Genomic DNA, 20,028 nt, shown 5'->3' on the forward strand with positions numbered 1-20,028 from the left:
CGACCACCGCTGATCAGCCTGGGACCTCCCAACATCTTCCGCAGATCGCCTCCATCACTCTGGATCAGCCTCGGCCCCGCGACCTCGCGACCACTATGATGACGGTGAAGATCAACGGGCACTAGGCGGCCTGCCTCTTTGACTCCGGGAGCACAGAGAGTTTCATCCACCCTGCAACAGTAAGGCGCTGCTCCCTCCCGGTACTCCCAGTTACCCAGAAAATCTCCCTGGCCTCCGGATCCCATTCCGTGGCAATCCGGGGGTACTGTGTCGCGACCCTCACCGTTCAGGGAGTAGAGTTCAGCAACTGAGGCTCTACGTCCTCCCCCACCTCTGCGCTGCCCTGTTACAAGTCCTGGATTTTCAATGCCACCTCCAAAGCCTAACTTTAAAATTCAGCGGACCCCTGCCCCCCCTCACCCTCTGCGGCCTCACAACCCTTAAGGTCGAGCCACCTTCACTGTTTGCGAACCTCACCCCGGACTGCAAGCCCGTCACCACTAGGAGCAGACAGTACAGTGCCCAGGACAGGACTTTCATCAGGTCGGAGGTCCAACGGCTTCTGCGGGAGGGGATCATTGAGGCCAGCAACAGCCCCTGGAGAGCTCAAGTGGTGGTAGTGAAGACTGGGGAGAAGCACAGGATGGTCATTGACTACAATCAGATCATCAATCGGTACACGCAGCTCGACGCGTACCCCCTCCCACGCATATCAGACATGGTCAATCAGATTGCGCAGTATTGAGTCTTCTCAACAGTTGACTTGAAGTCACTGCGTTCGAAGCAGATGGCCGCCTCTATCACTTCCTTAGAGTTCCTTTCGGCGTCGCCAATGGGGTCTCGGTCTTCCAGTGAGAGATGGACTGAATGGTTGACCAGTATGGGCTGCGGGCCACCTTCTCGTATCTAGATAACGTCACCATCTGCGGCCACGATCAGCAGAACCACGACGCAAACCTCCAAAAATTCCTCCAAACCGCCAAACTCCTCAACTTCACCTACAATAAGGAGAAATGCGTGTTCCGCACCAACCGCTTAGCCATCCTTGACTACGTAGTGGAAAATGGAGCCCTAGGGCCCAACCCCGACCGCATGCGCCCCCTCCTGGAACTCCCTCTCCCCCACTGCCCCAAGGCCCTGAAACGATGCCTGGGGTTTTTCTCGTATTACGGCCAGTAGGTCCCGAATTATGTGGACAAGGCCCGTCCACTCATCAAGTCCACAGTTTCCCCCCCCAGGCCTTCAACCACATCAAGGCGGACATCGCCAAGGCCACGATGCACGCGGTCGACGAGACCCTCCCCTTTCAGGTGGAGAGCGATGAATCAGATGTAGCTCTGGCCGCCACCCTCAACCAGGCAGGTAGACCCGTGGCATTCTTTTCCCGCACCCTCCATGCCTCCGAAATTCGTCACTCCTCTGTCAAAAAGGAGGCCCAAGCCATTGTGGAAGCTGTGCGGCATTGGAGGCATTACCTGGCCGGCAGGAGATTCACTCTCCTCACTCACCAACGGTCGGTTGCCTTCATGTTGAACAATATGCAGCGGGGCAAGATCATAAATGACAAGATCTTGAGGAGGAGGATTGATCTCTCCACTTATAACTATGAAATCTTGCATCGCCAGGGGAAGCTCAATGAGCCCCCTGATGCCCTATCCCGCGGAACATGTGCCAGCGCACAAGTGGACCGACTCCGGGCTCTCCACTATGACCTCTGCCATCCGGGGGTCACCTGGTTCTTCCATTTTGTCAAGGCCCGCAACCTGCCCTACTCCATTGAGGAGGTCAGGACCGTAACCAGAGACTGCCAAGTCTGCGCAGAGTGCAAGTCGCACTTCTACCGGCCAGATAGAGAGCACCTGTGAAGGCCTCCCGCCCGTTTGAGCGCCTCAGCATGGACTTCAAAGGGCCCCTCCCCTCCACCGACCGCAACGTGTACTTCCTCAACGTAATTGATGAGTACTCCCGGTTCCCTTTCGCCATCCCATGCCCCAACATGACTTCTGCCACGGTCATCAAAGCCCTGCACAGCATCTTCACCCTGTTCGGTTTCCCCACCTACATCCACAGCGATCGGGGATCCTCCTTCATGACTGATGAACTGCGTCAGTTCCTGCTCAGCAAAGGCATCGCCTCGAGCAGGACGACAAGCTACAACCCCTGGGGAAACGGGCAGGTGGAGAGGGAGAACGGGACGGTCAGGAAGGCAGTCCTGCTGGCCCTTCGGTCTAGAAATCTCCCGGTCTCCCGCTGGCAGGAGATCCTCCCCGACGCGCTCCACTCCATCCGGTCGCTCCTGTGCACCGCCACTAATGGGACCTCGCACGAACGTGTGTTTGCATTCCCCAGGAAGGCCACCTCCAGGGTCTCGCTCCCAACGTGGTTGACAATTCCTGGGCCCGTCCTCCTCCGGAAGCACGTGCGGAGCCATAAATCGGATCCCTGGGTTGAGAAAGTCCACCTCCTCCATGCAAACCCGCGGAAGGCGTATGTGGCACACCCCGACGGGCGCCAAGACACCATCTCCCTCCGGGACCTGGCACCCGCTGGGTCCCAACCCACAACCCCCGACCTGATACCGCTCCTTCACCCCCCCCCAGTTGCCTCATTCACCCCTGCGCCACCCACCCTCCCACCAGCGAACCTCACCACAGCCCCCACCCCAGCAGGATCCGCCCCCCCGCTGGATTCACTAAGGGGTGACGAATACGAGGACAACATGCTCCCGGAGTCGCAGGTGGCCACGTCGGTGTCCACATCACCACCAGGACTGAGGCGATCGCAGCGGAGGGTCAGAGCCCCCGACAGACTCAATCTGTAATCATAGAATTTACAGTGCAGAAGGAGGCCATTCGGCCCATCGAGTCTGCACCGGCTCTTGGAAAGAGCACCCTACCCAAGGTCAACACTTCCACCCAATCCCCATACCCCAGTATCCCCACCCAACACTAAGGGCAATTTAGCATGGCCAATCCACCTAGCCTGCACCTCTTTGGACTGTGGGAGGAAACCGGAGCACCCGGAGGAAACCCACGCACACACGGGGAGGATGTGCAGACTCCGCACAGACAGTGACCCAAGCCGGAATCGAACCTGGGACCCTGGAGCTGTGAAGCAATTGTGCTATCCACAATGCTACCGTGCTGCCCTAATGTTTTTCTTCACCGATGAGCCCGATCCAGTTCATATCGGGAGGGGTCCTCCCCCTCCCCCAGTAGTTTTGCCAGCATCGCGGCAAAATACTCAGTCGGCTTCGGTCCTTCAACTCCTTCGGGCAGCCCCACAATCCTCAAATTCTGTCGCCTGGATCTGTTTTCCAGGTCTTCCATTTTTCCTCGCAGATCCTTGTTAGTATCCATCACCTTCTGCATCACTTTCCCCATCGAGGCAAGTTGATCACCGTGCTGCAATAACGTCTCCTCCACTTCCTTCAGCGCCTCCCCTTGCTCTCGCACCTCCACCACTGCGCTCGCCACCTCCGTCCTCACCGGGGAAACCTCCTCCTCCACCAGCACACTCAAAACCTCCCTCATCTCCTTCCTCACCATCTCCATGCATTTCGCAATCTGCGCCAACTGCTTTTCAAATTCCGCAGCCATCACCTTGGTTATTTCTTCAGCCGTAAGCAGTGCGGCCTTCCCTGGTGCTCCAGCCTCCATTTTTCCTGGTGACCCCGCGGTGACCTTTCCACTCCCCGACGGACCTCCAGCTGGTTTGTTTTCGGCCGTTTTTCTGCTCACCCTCGGCATTTTTCTTTGTTCTTTTTTTCTTCCTGTGTCTTCTCAGTGCCTCCTCCGTGCGGACCCTGGGACCGGGCTTAAAGCCCCGAAATTGCCATTCCCGAGTGGGGGCTCTCCATTGTGCGGTCGCCTCCCGCCCGCCGTCACCGGAAGTCGCAGGTGGCATTGTTGCGAGTGAGTGTGCAGTCAGCTGTCTTGGACTAGTGTCTGGTATGACAATGGATGAGATTCAAATTGCAACAGACAACAATACATCTAATTTATTACCCCCACCAACTCTTCAGGAGGTGTGGTGGGAAATCCCACTATCCGTAAAATCCTGCCCCAAGAAAAGCTCAGCAACAACTGCTCATAAGAATTTCCATAGTAAATTCAGCAACAGGTTGAAGGTCTGGTCATCCCAAGAGTTTAACTATCCAAAGTATGGCATTTACTGCACATTCAGATTCATAGAATATTGCGGACTAGAGCAGCACTATCACCCCTTTACAGGGCTCTAAAGGGACAATTCTAAGACAGTCCATTCAAATATGCTTCCAAACAAGTTTACACCAAAATATTTATGTTTTATAATGTATTCATATGCTGTCTAGTGCATGATGATGTCACTAAATATGTGATATGGTAATCTTAATCTCCAGCTCTCGTTATGAAATGATGAAAATGAAAATCGCTTAGTGTCACAAATAGGCTTCAAATTAAGTTACTGTGAAAAGTTACAAGTACCTCCCAATATTTAACATGTCTGAGCACAAATTTTGACCAATAGGATGTTCTAAATACCTCGTTCACGGTTCAGAGCAATATTATAGATCAAACATTTAGTTCTGGGAAGATTCCCGTAACAGCCTCCCCGAACAGGCGCCGGAATGTGGCGACTAGGGGCTTTTCACAGTAACTTCATTTGAAGCCTACTTGTGACAATAAGCGATTTTCATTTCATTTTCATTTCATTAAAGTTAATTGTAGAAAAGGGGATTAATGCAACTAAAGCAGTTTGAAGACAAGTACATTTAAAAGGTTGGGACCTTGTTGACTGAAAAGATTACCAGCTAGAAAAGTAAGGTCATAAGGCAGCACATGCGCTTACTTGCGCTGAAGAATTGAAGATGAGTGGAAGTTTCCATTCTGAAGTCCAGTGGTCGGCAGGAAAGTTAGCATGATTTTCTCTGGAAGGCAGGACAAGGAATTTGGTGAATCTCGTGATAGGGTGGGCAGGGAATCACCCACCCCACTATTACCTCTTGGGGTCGAAGGTCCTGGCTCCATTTTTAAAGCACACACTGACACACGTTCACTCATTGCAGGCCAGACACACCATACTACCCTTCCAGGGTCCTTGCGACCACAGCTTCTATTAGGGAAGCATCACATACAAGGGCTCCTCTGGCATTGTCTTTCACTCATCTCTTGATAAGGACACCGCTGATGATACACACATGGTCAGGCCAATGCTCACCATTGCAGTGTTCCGTGTTCATCAGCATCTTGATCTTCAAGAAGCCCCGCAGCCTCTTGCTCCTCATGGATGAGCAGCAGCCTGCATCATCAATGCTTCAGTGGATGTGTGAATAAAATGGATTGGATTAGATTGGATTGGATTTGTTTATTGTCACGTGTACCGAGGTACAGTGAAAAGTATTTTTCTGCGAGCAGCTCAACAGATCATTAAGTACATGAGAAGAAAAGGGAATAAAAGAAAATACATAATAGGGCAACACAACATACACAATGTAACTCCATAAGCACTGGCATCGGATGAAGCATACAGGGTGTAGTGTTAATGAGGTCAGTCCATAAGAGGGTCATTTAGGGGTCTGGTGACAGTGGGGAGGAAGCTGTTTTTGAGTGATACATTTAGTGATACATTTCCCTCCATCTCACAGCCAACAGGCAACTGCTAAGCTCTTCACCTGACTGCCACTGAGACACGGCATTCCCACCCTACCTTTTCCAGATAGAAGACATCCTGGAGGACCAGAGATGGATGTTCCTCCTGTCATTGCTCTTTGACCAGGGTGATGTGCAAGAAGCCTCAAGCAGACTTTTTTCTGCTTGTCTCTAATTGCCTAAACGTTAGAGAAACCTATGCCTGGGCAGCATGGAAAGATGTTGGAACTTAAGAACATAGGAGCATAAGAAGAGTAGGGTGTTCAGCCTATCTGCCATTCAATACAACCTTCGCTGATTTTCCACTTCAATGCCTTTTGCCCACATTATGTCTTTATGTCATAACCACATGATCCCTTGTCCACCATGACCATTCACCTGGGATGATGGAGGTTTGGCATTGTGATTCGGTTGCCCTTAACAAATTCCTTGGGAGGCATTCCACCTTCCTCCTTCCCATCAGCCTGCATTTGCCTGCAGCCAATGGCAAATGACACTGAATAAACAGCAGCTCCACCCCTTGCTGGGATCTTAAGGATCTTGATGTTAAGGAACACATGAACAAAGAACAAAGAACAAAGAAATGTACAGCACAGGAACAGGCCCTTCGGCCCTCCAAGCCCGTGCCGACCATGCTGCCCGACTAAACTACAATCTTCTACTCTTCCTGGGTCCGTATCCCTCTATTCCCATCCTATTCATGTATTTGTCAAGGTGCCTCTTAAATGTCACTATCGTCCCTGCTTCCACCACCTCCTCCGGTCGCGAGTTCCAGGCACCCACTACCCACTGCGTAAAAAACTTGCCTCGTACATCTACTCTAAACCTTGCCCCTCTCACCTTAAACCTATGCCCCCTAGTAATTGACCCCTCTACCCTGGGGAAAAGCCTCTGACTATCCATGAAACAGGAACAAACCTGCTACAATGCGGGCTTCGTCATAGAGAGGAGAGCACAAGTGGTCATCTTTGACATATAGCTGCCTTATAATTATTTGGTCACCTCTGCAATCTGCCACTTGTGCTGACCTTGAACTTCACCCACCCGAAAAGACCTTCCTCCCACTTCAAGGAGTCACATTGACCAACTGCATGGTCAAGGTCAGTTTGGAAAAATGATGTGCATGACCTTTTAAACTCACTCCTACTGCTACCTTTTACCTGGCACCCACCAACTTCCCCCAACACCACAGACCCACCCATTTCCCTCCTCTTTGTCACCCTTGCCCCTCCAAAATTACCGTGGACCGTAACATGATTCACCTCCACATACCTTTCCTTCCCTCAGAGCCGACACCTATTACCACCCCTATAACCATCCTGCCCCTGCCCAGTCCATTACCCAAGCCATCTGTCTTGTCCCCCTCAGTAACACAACTGAGGCGACCTTCACCTACCAGATTCTCAATCTGAATCTGACACCCTACTGCATCTCACTCAGCCCTCTGACAGTGACGGTTCCCTCCTATCCCAGTGCCCACAGTCCTCCACCCAGGACTCTACCATCAACATTACTGATCCCACCCTCTAAGTCACTTCCCCCACCCCCCTTTTAATAGTCACTCTCAGTCCCCCCATCCCCCCTTCCCTGGACATTCTCCCTACCCATCCCCTGAAAGCCTGCCTCTGCGATCCTGCCTTCGCTCCACCCTTTCAAGCTATCAGCCCCCTTCTAGCCTTTGCCTGCCTCTCTTGTCTAGCCTTGGGGCAGTGTTTCCTAACGGCATTCAATATTAGTGAAGTTATGATGAATCCCCAAGAAGAAGAAATCGACATCTACAGACTTCAAAGTTGTTAAAGAGGTAAAACTCGCCACATGCACGCCTTTTATCTAGTCATAAAACTGAACGTTCTAAATTCTCATTAATTTGGAGGGCGAATTAATTCTAGGAAGGTGGCCAATTAATGTGCATGCATGAGATGCTAAAACATGCAAACGGGGTTCCGAACATTGTTCATTGGGAGGTTTGACCCACCTTTAACCTGCCTTGAAAGTCAGGAGAATAAAATTCCAACAGCTTACCCCACCATTGGGGAACACATTTTTGCCTCCCGCCAAATAAAGACCACCACAATTCCGGCTGCCGGCAGGAGTGGAAAAGTCCACCCGAGGTGTGCGCACTGCATCAAAAGAAATGCAGCCCAGAGATTTGTTTTGTTTTGGGTGTTAAAGTTACAATTATTTCAAAAGCATTCAATAAGCCTCTGGAAGACTATGTAGTCCAGGACATGGGTGGAGCTTAAGAAGGTTCTAGATTTTCAATTTATGTGTGTGTGTGCTTGGGGGAGTGAGTGTTCTGCCGCAGGGAAAGGGGTATAACGAAAAGGTGATGCTTTTCGCAGGTTCCACGCAGCAAAATATTGCTGTTGGCTGGATCTGTGTAATTGGTGCGCAGGACGAAGACCAGGAACCATTTAACAGCTCTGCACAGTTAGGGCTCAGGAGAAGTCTTGTGGAGCTGAGAAAGTGGCAGGAGGTCACTGGCTCCGTGCTGGAAAAGGTTAGAGTTCAGAAGAAGGCCTGGGAGCTACATATAGCTTGCTGTCGCTGTGGTGATTGGAGCTTGATGTAATACAGGAGCAGTGCCAGGCCAATGAACATAACCAGCTCTTAAAGAGCTTAAGTTACACCACTAAGTAGAATCTAGAGTGCAGAGCCAGAAATCCAGGATAATGGTGTATTGGGAGACGAGGTTGAAACGCTGGAAGGTGTGCAATCTTTGAGATAGTCCAAACTGGAGCAGCTTTGTGGGGATTCTGAACTTTAAGTTATGATCTTCGAAAGTAAAAAGTTGGGAGTATCTCATGATGGATATGGAGTTTTAACAAGATTGATTGACTCACAGTGATCACTAATGTCTGGCTGATTTGCTATGAAATCTATGGGACCTGTCTTGGTTGTATTTGTTATTCAATGAGTATGGTGGGTGTCAACCACAGTTTGCCTGTTAATTAAAATTTACATCTTGTTCATTCTTATAGTTGAGCAAAAGATAGATATCATAAATTGTTTCATCTTTCTGACATTATATACTAAAGTTTTTTTTTGTTTGTTTAATACCCATGGAACCTTGTGGCTTTATTCACTAGGAAGTGACCATGAAGCCATTGTCAACTGTCATAAAAAAACATCTGGTTCACTAATGTCCTTTAGGGAAGGAAATCTGCTATCCTTACCTGGTCTGGCCTACATGTGTCTCCAGACCCACAGCAATGTGGTTGACTCCTAACTGCCACCTCAATGGCACTTAGGGATGGGGAATAAATGCTGGCACAGCCTGCGACACCCACGTCCCTTGAACAAATAAAAAAAAGTATTTGAATCTGAAACTACGTTAAACAAAATGTTCCTGATCCCTAACTGGATTTTACCGAAAATGGAGGGTCTGGTCTAGAATCATAACAATGGCAAGTGAGCAATTAATATGGCAAAGGTCAGAGACTGTTGTTCTTGGAGTCTGTCCAAGCCAAAAAAAAAACACAAGTTAGCAATTTCACACTTTGAATCAGCTAATCACCAGATTGAAAGCGCCATGAGCTGCGAACACAAGACTATTTCTAGCAAGAAAGTAGAAATATCTGGAAAGCATAATAAATGAGACACATTGTTGTCTATTGCAATTCTGAAATTTAAATCCCATGCACTGTCATGCCAGACACTGGTACAAGTCCAAGACAGCTGACTGCATTCTCAGAGCAACAGTCTCACCCACGGTAAAAATATACTATTGGATAGATGAATAGTCAACCATAATATAATGCACACACCAGGTGCAATTAAAAAACATATAGAGAAATGCAATGTATCATTGGCCTTAAAAAATTGCATGCTGCTATGAGGGACCAACTTTAGTTTAACTTTAGTAGACATGCATTTTTCATCTATCCTTTCCTTAAAGGTGACTGCATCTCGGATTGTAACTTGTATCTTCTGATAATTGAAGATTAGCTTTCAGGACTCCACAATGCCCTTCAGTTACCTAGCATAAAAATACAGCTCATTATTGTAGGACAAAACAAATTGGACGGGATTCCCGGCCGGCAGGATGCTCCGTTTTGCCAGCAGCCCGGGGGTTTCCCGACTGCATGGGGTTGCCCCTCAATGGGAAACCTCATTGTCCGGCCGGTGTAACAGAGAATCCCGGCGGCGGGTCGGGCAGAAAAGTGACGGGGCGGAGCACCCCGCCGATTGTATCTGGTTATTCATTGCAAAGTCTCTAAACTTGATTGAAATGTTTAGCAGTATTTCTGGACACATAGAACATAGAACAGTACAGCACAGTACAGGTCCTTCGGCCCACGATGTTGTGCCGACCACTTATCCTAATCTAAGTTCAACCTAATCTACACCCTTTCAATTTACTGATGTCCTTGTGCCTGTCCAAGAGTCGCTTAAATGTCCCAAATGACTGACTCCACCACCTCCGCTGGCAGTGCATTCCACGCACCCGCCACTCTCTGTGTAAAAAACCGACCTCTGACATCTCTCCTATACCTTCCTCCAAACACCTTAAAATTATGTCCCCTCATGGCAGCCATTTCCGCCCTGGGGAAAAGTCTCTGGCGCATCACCTTGTACACCTCTAGCAAGTCACCTCTCTTCCTTCTTCACTCCAGTGAGAAAATCCCTAGCTGCCTCAACCTTTGTTCATAAGACATGCCCTCTAGTCCAGGCAGCATCCTAGTAAATCTCCTCTCCAAAGCATCCACTTCCTTCCTATAATGAGGTGACCAGAACTGGACACAATATTCCCACGTGTGGTCTAACCAGGGTCTTATAAAACTGCAGCAAAACCTCACGGCTCTTAAACTCAATCTCCCTGTTAATGAAAGCCAACACACCATATGCAGTCCAACCAATAATTTGCTAAGTGTGTGCTAAAAAGATATAAACAGAGCAGGACCTGTTTTACCTGGGTCAAATATGAAATGAAATGAAAATGGAAATCGCTTATTGTCACAAGTAGGCTTCAATGAAGTTACTGTGAAAAGCACACATTCCGGCGCCTGTTCGGGGAGGCTGGTATGGGAATTGAACCGTGCTGCTGGCTTGCCTTGGTCTGCTTTCAAAGCCAGCGATTTAGCCCTGTGCTAAACAGACCCAGGCATATTTAAATATGTCCGTACATTCCTACCCTCCTGCAATATTTACTTCAGTGGAATAAGTTGTAGCTACAAGACCGTTACCATTATATTTTATTTGTCACTTAGCTCAGTGAAAGGAAAGACTTATTAATAAAACATGGATAAAAAAAGAGGAAAGATTGATGAGGGGAGAGGCAAAATAGATATGAGGATAGGGGAATTGAGGAAAACAGGAGAATAAATTTACTTTGAATGCCCTCTGGATTTTGTGCATCAGTTGTGCTTCATTTGGTAGCACTCTTGTTTCTGATTCATAATTAACAATTAACATTCGTCACCAATTACGTTTCATGATTCTTGCCATGTGACCCCAACTGGGTCACTGTCTATGCGGAGTCTGCACGTTCTCCCTGTGTCTGCGTGGGTTTCCTCCGGGTGCTCCAGTTTCCTCCCACAGTCCAAAGATGTGCGGGTTAAGTGGATTGGCCATGATAAATTGCCCTGAGTGTCCAAAACGGTTAAGTGGGGGTTATGGGGAAAGGGTAGATACATTGGCTTGAGTAGGGTGCTCTTTGTAAGGGCCGGTGCAGACTCGATGGGCCGAATGGCCTCCTTCTGCACTGTAAATTCTATGATTCTATGATCCAGCGCTGTTTGTGGTGCTATTTTGCTGAAGAGACGTCAAACTGAGGTTTCCTCTGGTGAACGTAAAAGATCCCAAGGCACTATTTCAAAGAAAGCAGGGACGTTCCTGTTTAATTCACAATTCAAAATTTCCAGATGTAAATGGAAACTGAATTAATAAAACGACCAGGCTCTAAAAATATTTAAATCTAGCATAAATTCAAATAAAAAGCAGACAAAGACCTGCACTTATTTTTGGCCATTTAACCCTCACATTAATACTCAACAATACTTACTTCACACACCAATTAAAGGCAAGTCTTCGAATCTTAAATTCAAATCCAAGTAAAAGAGCAGAGATTTCATTTTGGGAAGAAATTAGGTTTACTAGAACACAAAATGCACAATAGAAAAAGGGTATTTTAACCAATTACCCTCTTTACCATCAGCCAAGATTGAAGGACACAGATTTACTCTTCCCACAGAAGAAAATTGCTTCATCAAAATATTTTTGATGAAGATAAGGTTGCATTTCTCTATGCTTCCGTAAAAAATATGACATTAATTACTCTACAGCATTTTATTACATTTCACTAGTTGGCAATTAACACAATTAGCCCTATAGCTGAGGTTACTTTCCTAATGCACATTTACCAAATATTACGATTGCTTCCGTGTGTTCCCAGATACATATCTAGAGCTGAAGAGTATTTTTTTCAACTTGCAAATCCTTTTGAATCATTTTGTTGAATGCTTTTTCTTGCAACGAATGTAGTCCCAGAAACAATTCTACAAAACATGAACCTGGCCCCAAACGTCATTCTAGAATGAGATGGCCATTTCAACAGAATTGGTATGAAACAGAAATGGAAAGGTCCATTTTATTGGGATGCTACTCAAAAGCAGCAATACAAACAAATACTTTTATCCCTTAGACTGAAGACAAGGCTAAATCAGCAGCCATGCAATAGGAAAGCGGTGTACAGCCCATACATACCCTTTCACTGACTCCACAATTCAATGCAATCTCCAATCTCCATAGCGACACCACCATATTGCTGAAAACATGCTGTGAAGTTCCACTCTTTACATTCAAACTCAATCTTTTCACACAGATGAGAGATGCTGCAACTTTTTATGGTTTTCAACCTGATTAGTCATTTTCAGATATATTAAGATTGCTTCAGAATTGGTGATGGGAGGGTGTGGGGCTGGTGGAGGTGGAAGTGGGTGGGGGGGGAGTGGGTGCAGTTGGGGGTGGCAATTTAAATTTAAATGCTTTTTTTGCAATAGCATGAATGGAATTGTGGCTAAAGAATTAAAGGATGGTTTTTGCAATGTGTCTAGTCTCTCCCAATTAAGTTGGTGCAGCAAAACAAATAGCTTTCATCTCATAGATTTTCTGGCATGAATGCAAACAACTTAGAAGAAAATAAACCTATATTCAGAAACAGAATACTCAAATTTTGCATTTAAAAAAAAAAGGTTTGTTCTCCAAAAGTAAGTAAGAGATTCCAAAATGATTTTACACATTTAGTTTGCAACAATGTATGAGTGCACCTTTTGGTCTTCAAGACTCCCTTATAAATTACCTCTACTAGATTTCAAAACACCCTTTACTACCCAGTAATAATCTTTATTGTCACAAGTAGGCTTACATTAACACTGCAATGAAGTTACTGTGAAAAGCCCCTGGTCATCACATTCCAGTCCCTGCACAGAGGGAGAATTCAGAATGTCCAAATTACCTAATAGCACGTCTTTCGGGACTTGTGAGAGGAAACCGGAGTACCCGGAGGAAACCCACGCAGACACAGGGAGAACGTGCGACTCCACACAGTCATCCAAGCTGGGAATCGAACCTGGGACCCTGGCGCTGTGAAGCCATAGTGCTAACCACTATGCTACCGTGCTGTCCAGACCTTCTTGCTTCTTATCTGTCGTGTTATTCACCCTGGAGTAACACGGACTGCAACACGATGCAGTTAAATGATCAAGCATACACCAAACGTAGGCGTTGGTTCAGTAAGACTTATTGAACTACAGTTACGAAGCACACAGCTGCCTGTGGGTTGACTCTCTACTACTCTAAGTAAACTAACATTAACTATCTAGACCAGGCTAGCTCTGATCCACGTGTAGAAGGTGTTGAATGATTTATACACTCTGTCACTACAGTTGTCACCAGTGGAAAGAGGCAGAGTGCTGATGCCTCGTGTGTTTTATAGTTGGAAGCCCCCTCTGGTGTTCTGTCTTGATTGGTCGTGTTCTGTTCTGTATGTTGATTGGCTCACCTGGGTGTCTGTCACTGCCTGCTTTTACCTAATGATGTGCATGGGTGCATATTATGACATTATCCTCTTTTAGTCCTTTAGAGAATTTGTTTATTGCCGGATCCATCCTCTTCCCCATTTATTATTGGGAGGATAATGGGAGAACAGTTCCTGAAATAGCCACAAACTGTAAAGCTGCCATGCTCAAACAATTAAAGCAACAAATGGGAGCTATTCTATATATCAGGATGTCTGCAGAAATTTTCCCAGCAGTTTAAGGGATAATTTTAATTAGAGAAAATAGTTCCAAAGACACTCATTACTACTAGCTTACTAACATGGGTGTCGTAATTTTTGTATGCATATGTTCTCAAGCTATGTACTGTGGGGCTTTGAACATCACAGTTTAACTCTGTTACTCTCATTTGCAAACATCTCGAGCTACTGGTACCAGAATAACTTTGTTACCACATGAGAAGTTATCAGTCAATAAGGCAACTTACTCAAGTGTTCAAGCTTACAAATATGAATCAGTACAAGCTAATAAACTGGGCTCTAGGGAAGTCATATAGACTTGAAACGTTAAATCTGTTTCTCTCTCCACAGATGCTGCGAGGCCTGTTGGTTTTTTCCAGCATCATTTGTCTTTAGTGAACTGGGCACATTTGATTTGCATTTGGGCGGGGGGGCAATCTTCCAACCGACAGATAAAGAGAGCCATTCCATGAACAGTAAGGTTTTGCCTGTTCCATACGTTCTTACCTACCTTCACGGCTCCTCATTTCAACCACTGATTGAGATATAATTTGGCCTTTTAAATAAGTCCGGGAATGTAATGAAGTAAGCAATAGCTTCACTCATTTCTTACCTTGGTTTCTTTCCAGGATATCCCTCCCTTAAAACCGTCTTCATTTTGTGACCATGAATCATTTTTTCTAGCCAATAGAGAGTATGTTAAACTCCTCAAAACATATTGTCAAGTTCCAATACTGGCATAAAAAACATTCCAAGCCCTCCCCCATATTTTCTCCAGAGGTCTTGCCTGCTTCCGAATCCTATTTTGCAAGTGTGATTTCTCTCTTGATTAAATATTCTTCATGATTAATTCCAGGTTTAACAGTAGTGGTGAAAAAAAATATTTTGTCAAAGCTTTTCATCTTGTACTCATCAGGGCAATCGCAAGAATATCAACGTCAGAGAAATCAACAACTTAATGCTGGATGAGATGAGGGTGCGGATTGGTTGGCAAGTGGAGGCTATTAATAATATCACACGGGGCCCTGTTCTTTGCAGATAAAATATGTGCACAAGTTGCACCTGTTTCAGCTAAACAAAATAATTGATATCCATTTGCTGGTTCATTCCACGGAGCAATGCCTTGACCAATCAGATTCAAGATGCCTGGTTTAAAATTTTAAACACTGCTTGGCTGTTAACAGTCAGTCACCATCAACTAGCGCAATCTCCATGCAACACCTCTATCAACCAAGTCCACTTGTCAACCAATCAGCACTCTCTTCTCATACAGTATAAAGTTGTTGTTTCCCCTGACATTGGTATTCTTGCAATTGTCCTGATGAGTCCAAGATGAAAAGTTTTGACAAAATGTATTTTTTCAGCAATACTCAAGTTTTGTAGTAACAGTAATCATACAGCTGATGCCATGGATGGGACATTCAGAATCGCTGCTTCACAACACTAATTTTTTGCAATGTGTGAATTTTATGCTTCATTGTAGGTTACAATTGTTTTTATTTTCCATAAATCATGCAAAGAAGAAAATGTACAAAATTCACTAATTTTAACTACAAATCAAGTCCCAAAGCAATAGACCATGAATTTCAGAGCTCAATATGTCAAAAATAAATGTGCCATGAGAAAACAAGGTTCTAGTTGTTTCAGTAATTCCACTGAATAAGAATACTTTTGAAAACTTGGCAAGTGTTCATTGTGTTTTACTTATTATGAAACATATAACTGGAGAGGCTGCAGTAAATTCCCACCACTGAGTGGTCAAGTCAACACCAAAAATTACCATTACATGTTTCAAACCTTTCAAATTCACATGGCAAATGTGCAAGCAGAACTCTGTGTGCCAGCATCCAAATGCTGCTGAAATTGGTCCTGTTAGCTCACAGCCATCTGCCATGTCTGTTCCTGTGAGTTCCCTGGGATCTCCTTAAGCTTAAAAATTTGAAAAGGTGTTGTTGTACTGATTGCAGTAATACACCAGGAAGTGTCAACCAAAAGAGTTGCAAAGCCATCTCCACAGGATGGACAAAGAGTCAGCTTGTGTTATGAATAACGTATCAGTTGCATTAGCACAAGGATGGCAGTATAATTAGCCTGTCAGAATTGTAAACATGTTAAGTCATTTGCTTCCATTCAACCAACTCCACAGCCTTCGGTTTCTCCAATAAATCATTGTGGCGAATCCACATGTAAGGTTATATGTAATAGGAACAGCTTTTACATTCAGTCAGGATTTCCCTTGCATACCATACCAACTTTTCTCTTTGCTGTTTCTTTTCTCTTTCAGTTTTGTCACTGGCCCTGTGCTATTTCTTGCAGGTTCTGATAAGTTGAAAGAAAAAAAAATCGCCCCACTCAAAAATGGCACCGCAGTTGATAATTCAGCCCACTGTCCTGGTGTTTCCTGAACAATTCCGCTGATAATCCCATCAAAAGGAATGTTGAGGGATGATCCCAGAACCGTGATGACATATTCAGTGAGAAAGACTGAACAGCTGAGGGGCAATCTCTCTAGAAAAGGTTGATGGCTAGCAAGTCTTTAGGATAAAGAAGTAGTTTGATACAGTGGACAGAGACATTGCCACCTGTGGGGGGCAAAAAGGGCATAATTGTGAAGATGGCTATTAACAAATCCAAGAGAGAATTCTGGAAAAACATCTTCACCCAATGTGGGTAAAATATTTGGAACTCCCTACCGTGCCTCACAGTACCAGGGACCCAGGCTCGATTCCGACCTTGGGTCACTTTGCGGAGTTTGCACATTCTCGCCGTGTCTGCGTGGGTTTCCTCCGGGTGCTCCGGTTTCCGCCCATAGTCCAAAAATGTGCAGGTTTGGTGGATTGGCCATGCTAAATTGCCCCTTATTGTCCAAAAGGTTAGGTGCGGTTATGGGGTTCCAGCGATAGGGTGGGGGATAGGCCTAGGTGGGGTGCTCTTTCAGAGGGTCGCTGCAGACTTGACGGGCAAATTGGCCTCCTTGTGCACTGTAGGTAGGGATTCTATGATTCATACCGAGTGGTTGAGCTGAGTGGTGGAGATTTGGGGAAGTGAGATCAGCAAATGAGGGAGAAAAGAATGGAAGGATAGGTTAAGAGGATTAGGTGCAGAACAGTGGCAAGGGAAGCTGGTGTGGGACATCAATAACAACATAGGCGGGTTGAACGAACTAGAAACAGGCCAAAAAATCTCTACTAATATCTTATGGTACATGAATGCCAAAAGACTGAATAATACCAGAATTCATTTAGCCAGTTTACTGGTTGGAGCGACCAGTGTCTGCTCTCAGGTAACAGGACAGTTTGCATTGCTCCGACTGGCTACAAGGCACCTCACCAAGGTTTGGTGAGGATGGGAGGGAGTCGAGCCTCAATTCTCGGCCCTAATCGCTATGCAGTGCTGCTGGCTGTCAAGTGGAGTTGCCACGCGTGCTTAGAATAGACTCGGCTATAACACCACGGACCGCTCCATCAGCCCGACACTGGAGGCGCTGGGCGGAGCATGGGAACCACCAGCCCCATCACTGAGAGCCAGCACCTCCAGGAGAGGCGGACGGAGAAGTGGATGGTGGCGATATGGGGGGCCTCGGTCAAAATGAACACGAATCAGCAGCGAGCGAGTTAAACTGATGCAAATGGGTGGTGGCCAGAAATGTTACAGCAGGCACAACTGCGCATGTTCACTCGGCTCAGATGACATCATGTTCATCAATTGCACCAGAGCAAGAAAGCCTCTGATGGCTGATTTGTTCTACCTCACCCTGGCAAAATGTACAAGTTACTAAATATCTGATCACTTCATCGCCAGACTCATGAACTAAACTGAACGGATTAACTAATTCAGATATCTTTGCACTGGGATATAGGAGCTCCACCCACCTTCCCCCTGGCCACCCCTCTCCCCACCAGCAATCTCATTAAAGACTAAAAAAAAGAGGCAATTGAGAAGAAAATGTGATGTCTCCCATCCTAAAGTAAATTTGGATTACCACCAACCCCCAACCCACCTTGTCTGGGTGGTTATATTCCCAATAAGGATAAATGGAATTCACTCCATAATTTTCAGCTGAAAATTTAGGTTGATTTTTTAAAAGATTATTTATTAGTTAACAGCGTTGCCCTGTAGTTACGGTTGACAATGAGACCCGGCATCATTCGATATGTAGCACTAAATCAAATGGCAAAATGTGGCGAGATGGGAGGTTTTAGAGATGGTGAATGTATGAATGTAAGATAAAAAAGACAATCATTGTTCAGTGCCTGCACACAATCACACTGGGCATCTCTCACAACAGCCCAAATACTGCACGGGGCAGCAGAAAAGAGGAACTGAATGAAAGCGATTGTCCTTCTAACAAAGCGGGGGGGGGGGGGGGGGGGATCCACTAAATCCCACCAAATAACTTCAATCTTGACAAATCAAAACTTTGGCACAGGCTGTTATTGGTTTTTCAGACAGACAATTTCGAGAAAGGGAGAAAGCGAGAAAGAAAGAAACCTACCCCTATAAGATTGACGGTGTCGTCGCCTTTAAATTTCGGGATGAACTGATCCCCTCTCAAGATCTCTGCTTGGCTCAGAGGCCTGAATCGGCACATTACTTTAATGCTGCACTCAGCTGGGTCCGCCATCTCTCTCGCCTTTTAACAGTAACACACAGGGACCAGAGCCAAACCCTCCAAGGAGGCAAATAAAGGAATATATCCAACGCAGGCAATGCGGGAGCAAGACTACCCCCCTTTAGATGAACATGGTCGCAATCAATGCACCACACGCCTCTCCAGTCCACTGAAGATGCTATGATTTCTGCATGGGGGCAGAATGTATTAGCTGTAAATGAAACATCGGAAAAGAAAATAAACTGGCAGCGGCATGTTATTATATCCTTTTTTTAAAAAAAAAAACAAGGTTTTTAAAAACAAAGAATGAAATCAGCAGTTCACAGTCGGTGCATTCACTTCTCAAGGTCAATCAGTCGGTTCCTCCACGCACAGCGGTCCTCGCTGTTTCTAGCATCTGCATTTTGAGGTTCTCTCTGCCATCTCGCATCAGCACCAACCACCTTTCTCCTCCGCTCCAGCTATTCCTCTGTCCTCAGGGCTTCCTGACATCACACCATTACCTCACCGGCAGCTTCAAACACTGCCTCCTTCTCGCGATACCAAAGGGTGATTGGGAAATGCAGTCCCATCAAATGGATTCGCCGGCAATGAAATTACATTGCCCAGTGTCATTCATCAGATATCTCCTTGCATTACACTTGCATTGTATTGTGTCGTCGTCGCTGTGATTATTTCCTTTGGCAGCTTGTTGGGGGGGGTTTGTCTTTTGGGAAGAAAATTTGTTGATACACGGTTTTGTAAATAAATGGGCGTTTTAGTTTGTGTGGCTGTTGCCTCCTATTGTGTCATTGTTCACAATCCACTCTATACTTTCCAGAACATGGTCAGTCTGTGTTACCCTGACTGCTCACTGCATCCCATTATTTGCAAATAATTACACTTTGGACTCAAAATGAAGAAGCTTCATTGGTTGCGTTGCTTGATACTCTCCCTGTGGCTAGTACACTGATACATTGAGGCAGTGCAACAGTAAAATACAGCACCCCCGCATGTACATTCTCATAGTAATTAGTTCCTAAGCTGTTCTGGGACAGTTTAGCTAAGTTCATGGGCCATAACTTCCTCACAATGGTGTGGAGTCATTACCCGTTGTAATGACAAGAGTTTAAAGTTTGTTCAGATTTTCACCAGCTGGAGCTGCTTGGGACCCGCAGGCCCCAGTGTGCTGCAACTTCAGCACACTCAGAGAGGTCACGACCCCTGTTTTACTGTACTGGCTACCAGAAAGAAGGTATGTTTAAAGGACCCAGTGAAATTGACAGGAAGAAGGGTGTGATTTGGCTGATCAGGAGGCTTGTGCTGGGTAGGGGGTCAGGGGAGGAGGGAGGGGTGTCTGGTTAGTGGAGTGAGAGGTGGGCCAGGGAGGGAGGGGGGTTGGGTTCGGGGAGGGTGAGGGGGACAAGAGGCGGGGAGAGGAGGGTCAGGATGGATCGAGGAGGGGGGTCGTGTTGGGTAGAAGGTCGAATGTTGGGGGGTTGGGGAGGTCATAGGACAGGGAGGTTGTAGGTGAGGGTGCTGCATGAGGTCGGGGGGTCAGACGTCAGAGG

The 20,028-nt window shown here is 46.4% G+C and overlaps 1 protein-coding gene across 1 annotated transcript in view; it reads right to left on the bottom strand.

The window, feature by feature from the left end:
- Nucleotides 1-18,975, bottom strand: part of kif5c (kinesin family member 5C) — a 359,768-nt gene extending 340,793 nt beyond the window's left edge. The window contains exon 1 of the mRNA XM_072471286.1: nt 18,362-18,975. Within this exon, the coding sequence (XP_072327387.1) occupies nt 18,362-18,490 (129 nt within the window). The 5' untranslated portion in view covers nt 18,491-18,975. The remainder of the gene's footprint in view (nt 1-18,361) is intronic.
- Nucleotides 18,976-20,028: the final 1,053 nt, after the last annotated feature.

The sequence above is a fragment of the Scyliorhinus torazame genome, chromosome 2 (genome assembly GCF_047496885.1).
Source record: "Scyliorhinus torazame isolate Kashiwa2021f chromosome 2, sScyTor2.1, whole genome shotgun sequence".
Lineage (NCBI taxonomy): Eukaryota > Metazoa > Chordata > Chondrichthyes > Carcharhiniformes > Scyliorhinidae > Scyliorhinus > Scyliorhinus torazame.